The sequence below is a fragment of the Helobdella robusta genome (assembly GCF_000326865.2).
Source record: "Helobdella robusta unplaced genomic scaffold HELROscaffold_10, whole genome shotgun sequence".
Lineage (NCBI taxonomy): Eukaryota > Metazoa > Annelida > Clitellata > Rhynchobdellida > Glossiphoniidae > Helobdella > Helobdella robusta.
The window spans coordinates 108,676-115,368 of record NW_008703571.1 but is presented as its reverse complement, the minus strand read 5'-3'; the positions used below and the strand labels follow the sequence as shown (position 1 = coordinate 115,368).

At 38.2% G+C, this 6,693-nt stretch overlaps 1 protein-coding gene across 1 annotated transcript; it reads right to left on the bottom strand.

Annotated features, from left to right (window-relative positions):
- Window positions 1-296: 296 nt before the first annotated feature.
- HELRODRAFT_144641 (hypothetical protein) lies at window positions 297-4,277 on the bottom strand (the record flags this gene model as incomplete). Its single annotated transcript, XM_009011723.1, has 3 exons — window positions 297-406; window positions 2,086-2,202; window positions 4,196-4,277. Coding segments are annotated over 3 exons (309 nt in total), but the record flags the coding sequence as incomplete, so codon positions are not given.
- Window positions 4,278-6,693: the final 2,416 nt, after the last annotated feature.

The following is a 6,693-nucleotide window of genomic DNA, read 5'->3' as shown; positions in this document are numbered from 1 at the left end:
AATTCAAACTTTAATTTTATGTACTCATTTTGAACTATATCTCTGTTTCATAAGATTAATAGAATAGAATCTGCAGTTCAATAACTTTTGATTTATTTCGATCTAGTTTAATCCTTGATTTTTGTCGAACTATTTTAATTTTTGATTTTTGTTGATCAATGTTGATTTTATTTGGATAGGGTGACTTTCTTACAAGCATTTGGTTGCTTTTTTAGTTTACCCCTCTTTTGAGAAAATAAACGAATTGAATTGAATTGAATGACAAATGAAATAGAACTGGAGAATGTTCTACTTGATTGGCACAAAACGCCGGTGAAGCCAGTTCTGCAGCTGCATGTGAACCTGTTGTAGTCGTCGCTGCACGTGCCACCGTTATGACATGGATTGGAAAGGCATTCGTTGATAGCTGGTTGATTGGTAGTATGGTTGATTGATTGATTGGTCGGTCAATTGATTGATTAATTGATTCAAAGTTGGATGAAAGATTGATTGATTGGATAAATGAGTTGTTGGATTGATAAAACACGTCGGATGATTGAGTAAGTTGATTGATTGGTTGATGGAGTTGGCAGATTTTTGAACAAAACTATTGCAAATAATTTGACCAACAGTTGCACATAGCATTGACGACGGCGCTTGTTAAATTCGGTAACTCGGCGAATCTGAAGGAAGAAAATAATGTTAACCCACCACTAATTGTAACCATTGTTTATCATCATCATTATCTCTAAAATTGCTACTATCATCATAATCATCATCATAATCATCATCCCCATCATCATCATTACATCATCATCATTACATCATCGTTATCGTCATCATCATCATCGCCAACTGACCTGTTAACTCTGAATTGATTGGAAGTCCTGGGGAAACTCGTTAAGGCCTCAAGGTCGAATGACGAACGCATGGGGAACTCGACCCCCACTGTCATCACTAACGCTCCTGATAATCGTAGCTGATGATGATGACGACGACGACGATGATGCTAAGCTGCAATCACGATAACCACACATACAACTCCAACCACAACAACCACATAAAGAGGATGAAGATAATGATGACTAACTACATTCAAAACAACCACAAGTACAGCTACTACAACAGCCACAACTACCACAACCTCAATTGCCTTGGAAACGACACTTTCTTTATCGATATCGGCGTCGGCGTTTGTGGCCACTACAACGACGTTCTTAGCTTCAGGACGGTCGCCGTTTTGAGACTGAAAAACTGAATTTAGCAAGAGTGCAATCGCCGATGCCGTGTTGCACCTACCTCCTAAAAATGGTATCGTCCTAACCGCCTGGATGTTGTTAATGAGTGAGTGAGTGAATGAATGTAATAAATGAATGAATGTAACCGCCAAAACCGTTCATATTGTTGGTTCAACAATACAGTAAGTAAAATTGTAATTATAAATTTTATTATTAATGTTGTCATTGTTGTTGATATCGCTATTATTAATACTGGTAGAAACAGTAGCAGCAGCAACAGCAGCGGCAGTAGTAGTAGTGGTAGTAGCAGCTGTAGTAGTAGTAGCAGCAGCAGTAGTAGTACTTGTTGTAGAAAAAGACTTGCTTAAATAAAACATAATATAAAAGAAAAATTAAAAAAAATGGACCTCGATAACATCTTGCCTAGTGAAGTACTGATTCAAATAAAACTTTACGTAAGCCGTCTCTGCCCAGTATATGAGAGCCACCCTCGTCCTGGAACTGCCGACATCTAGGGATGCTACGATACTCGATACCAGGTCGGTTAAATACGATACCCTCTCACGGTGCGTATTCGATCCGACGAATAGTAAGAATGCCAGATCTATTAAGCCTGTGCAGGCTGTTGGTGGTTGGTTGGATGGTTGGTTGGTGATTGGATGGTTGGTTGGTTGGATGGATGGTTGGTTGGATAGTTGGATGGTTGGTTGGTTGGATAGTTGAATGGTTGGATGGTTTGTTAGATGGTTGGTTGGATGGTTGGTTGGATGGTTAGATGGTTAGTTGGATCCATGGAAGGTTAGATGGATAAATGGATTGATGGTTGACAAGAATAAGAATTAAATTCCCAATTAAAATCCCCACCCACATCTTTCACAATAGAACCCGGAATAATTGATAGGGCAGGGTCCACAGGTGTATCCCCCTGGAAGGCTGGTGCACGTTGCTCCACTTCTACACGGATTCATGATGCAGCGATTGTTTGCTGGTCATAATAATAATTATAATAATTATAATTATTACTATTATAATTATATTATCAATAATGTCGCAGTAGCATAGTATATTTCAAAACTTTCATTTTCTGCCGATATTTTCGGCATTCTTTCTTGTTAATCTAACATCATCATCATCAGCACTAGGCTAACTTTCTCATCATTACCATCACTGTCGTAATTATCATCATCATCATCATCAGATCCAACATCATCATCAGATCCAACATCATCATCAGGTCCAACATCATCATCAGGTCCAACATCATCATCAGGTCCAACATCATCATCAGGTCCAACATCATCATCAGGTCCAACATCATCATCAGGTCCAACATCATCATCAGGTCCAACATCATCATCAGGTCCAATATCATCATCAGGTCCAACATCATCATCAGGTCCAACATCATCATCAGGTCCAACATCATCATCAGGTCCAACATCATCATCAGGTCCAACATCATCATCAGGTCCAACATCATCATCAGGTCCAATATCATCATCAGGTCCAACATCATCATCAGGTCCAACATCATCATCAGGTCCAACATCATCATCAGGTCCAACATCATCATCAGGTCCAACATCATCATCAGGTCCAACATCATCATCAGGTCATAGGTCATCACCGTTGCAGAGGGCAGCGCTTATAGAACTGATGACGTAAGACTGGTTGAGGGACGAAAAATTCGGGACCGTGATGACGTTGTAAGAGTCCGGATGGCTGGCCATCTGCACGAGATGCGTTCTTTCCACGTACGATCCTATCCCGACCTGACGACGATGATGATGAGGATGATGATGGGGAAAATGAGGAGGAAGAAGATGATGATGAGGATGATGATGGGGAAGATGAGGAGGAAGAAGATGATGATGATGATGATGATGTTGGATAGTTAGTATAGTGGGGATTAATCTGAAATAATAATGATGAACAAAATATCAACAAAACTGCAACAACACGACGACAACAACAACAACACAACAACAAAAAACAACAACAACACAACAAAAAACAACAACAACAACACGACAACACCATCAACAACAACACACAGCAATATAAACCGCCATTATAAAAATTCCTCTCCTCCTAGCTTCAACAGCTTCCAACCATGCAAGGGTTCTGTTGTCATACAGACCGTCAGTTATAATGATAATAAAATTAGGAAAATTGGCTCGATCGCCATTGGCTGGAGTGAACATGACGTCACGGGCGTACCTTTGAAGGAGACGAGATGATTTGTTGAGGGATTTTTATAAATGTTTGTGTCCGACTAGCAGGATGTTTGATCATTTCAACCAAAAAATAACAATTAATTTATGAAAATAATATCTAACCGGAAAACCTAAAACAGTATTCACACACTTACACACATGCACACAAACAACCACACACACACACACACACACACACACACACACACATAAACACACACACACGCACACACACACACACACAAACAAACAAACACAAACCTTATAGCGGCAGCACTATTACACGTCTGATCAGCCACAAAAGGAACATTCGAAGCTTGTAGCAACCTCACTTTTCCGACGTAGCCACCAAAATTCACCCTGACCACAGGGCTTTCCCCGGCCGTTAAAATCCCAACACTCGATCCAACCGACGAATCAACGTCCAGCTGTAGTATGACGTCAGAGACAAATGACGTCATCATCTGAAATTGGTCCAAGTCCATGGAGGAGGAGGAATCGAGGATGAAAATGACGTCACTTCCGGCTGGGCAATCTAATGATGATGATGAAGTGATGATGATAATGATAACGGTAGTAGTAATAGTTGTAGTAATGGTAGTAGTAGTAGTAGTAGTAGCTGTGACAATTGATTTTGTTGAAGATAAAGATGATGGAGCGAAAAATAAGAATTTGATATAAAAAAAATTTATCCCATCATTCCATAACATCAGTGCATTACACCATCGCAAAATGACGTCACGAGATGACGTCATCGCAAACTTGTATCGCAGGTCGGTCCACTTCTTCCGGAGGGACACACGCACCTGGTCGCGTCCACACCCTCCACACACCTCCCCCCATTCGATGCACACTGCTGGCCACTCTGTAGCTGGCAGTTGGCGTTTACTTGGAGGAAATATTAATAATTATTATATTATCAATTATAATATATATTATAATATTATAAAAGAATTATTGATAATTATTATATTGTCAATTATAATAAATATTATAATATTATAGAGAAATTATTGATAATTATTATATTATCAATTATAATATATATTATAATATTATAGAAGAATTATTATTAATTATCATATTATCAATTATAATAAATATTATAATCTTATAGAGGAATAATTAGTAATTATTATATTATTAATTATAATGATATTAACGTAAAAAGTAATATTACAAACAAACAAAAAATCATAATAATTATAACATCCGCAGACGACAACCCTCATTGGATTGACCAGAGATAGCATATTTCTGGCCGTGCTGACGTAGAAACTGTGTTCCCGAAAGGGGAAATTGCATATAGCGCTTAACTGGTACCTGGAAGGAATAATTTTTTTTCTATTTAGTGTCTTTGGTTAGTTAGAAATGTCATCGTCGTCGTCACCATCAATGTAATCGAGATCATTACTGTCACTACTTCCATTTTGTAATCATCATCTTCATCATCATTTTCACTATCCTCATTTTCATCATCAATATTTTCATCATCATCCTCTTCATCATAATTGTACCGTCATCATCATCATCTTCTTCATCATCATCATCATCATCTTTTTCTTTTTCACTTTGCCTTCATCATCATCATCTTTATCTTTTTTTTCTTCTTGCCATCATCATCTTCATCATCATCATCATCATCATTATAACCATCAAAGATAATTTACAGATTAGAAAAAAACTATCATAAACGAAACGAGACGAAACAAGACGAAACGAGACGAAACGAGACAAAACCTATCAAGGTAGGTGCCGACTCCAACAGTAACGACGGAAATTCCCTTCGCCCTCGATCTATCTGCCTCTGAAATGCTCGCCTGAACATCTAAGGAGGGATTGTTGGTGATCACCACAATCATCTTGTTTACCGATGTGTCCTGTTTATAGTTGTTTGTGGTGGTTGTTGTTTGGTGGTAGGGAGGATGCTGTTTGGTGGTAGGGAGGATGCTGTTGGGTGGTAGGGACGATGCTGTTTGGTGGAAGTGGTGATGGTGTGGCGTGGCGGTGGTGGTGGTGGCATGGTGTTTGAAGAGTTTTTTGGTGATTGCTACGATCATTTTGTTCACTTGTTTGTTTGTGGCTGTGATGATAGTGGTGTGGTAAGCTGTGGCGTGGTGTGGCGGTGATTGTGTGGTAGTGATGATGGTGAAGTTACAATCAATCAAACTCGTTAACTGCAAAGACGCGCCGGAATAAAAATAATAATAAAAATAATGACAACAATAACAATAATAAAACTTATAAAAAAAGAATAAAAATAACCGTGATACGAGCGCCATTGAGAGTGGTGAAGACGAGTTCGTTGGCCAGGTAGAGGGCATTTTGAAGGTTCGTCCTGTAACCCCTGTATGGAGTGCGAGATATGGCCTCCAAGATATTTCTAGAACTGTGTGCGTTTGTGTGCGTGTGCTCATTTGTTTGTGTGTGTTTGTGTGTTTGTTTGTGTGTGTTTGTGGGTGTTTGTTTATGTGTGTGTGTGTGTGAGTGTGTGTTCGTTTGTGAGTGTTTTTATTTTGGTGAATAGGTGTGTGTGTGTGTGCCTGTCTGTTTTTCTGTAGTTTAAATTGTTTCACATTTAGTCATCATAAATATCTCAACAAAAACATGCATGCACACAAAAACGGCATAAAATGAAACATACAAAACACAAACATACAAGACACAAACATACAAAACATACAAACAAACTTATTGTATGTATTGAAATAGAATTCGACAGTTGATGTTTCGGAGAAGGAAACGAGCGCAATTCTGGCGACGCCCGAATCAACGCCAGTCAAGTTGACGATGTTTTGAACCATCGGTAGGTAGTATTGAGTGTAGTAATCTCTGTATGTTTGTTTGTTTGTTTGTATGCATTTGTGTTTGTTTGTATATATGTTTGAATGTTTGTTCGCATGTTTGTTTGTATGTATGTATGTATGTATGTGTGTTTGTTTGTATGTTTGTTTGTACGTTTAAATGTTTGTATGTTTGTTTGTTTGTATGTATGTTTGTGTGTTAGTTCGTACGTTTGAATGTATGTATGTTTGTTTGTATGTGGTTGTTTGTAAATGGACATATTTGTTTTAATTTTTGTATGCTGAATGTCTGTTAGTTTGTTTTTATCTAACTGTTTGTATCCGGACATATTTCTTTGTATGTCTGTACGTGTTTATAAAATCTATTTCCGTTTGTATGAAGGTTTTATGTAAATGCGTTTGTATCAATATTTTGTATGTGTGTGCGCGCGCGCGTGTGTGTGTGTGTTTGTTTGT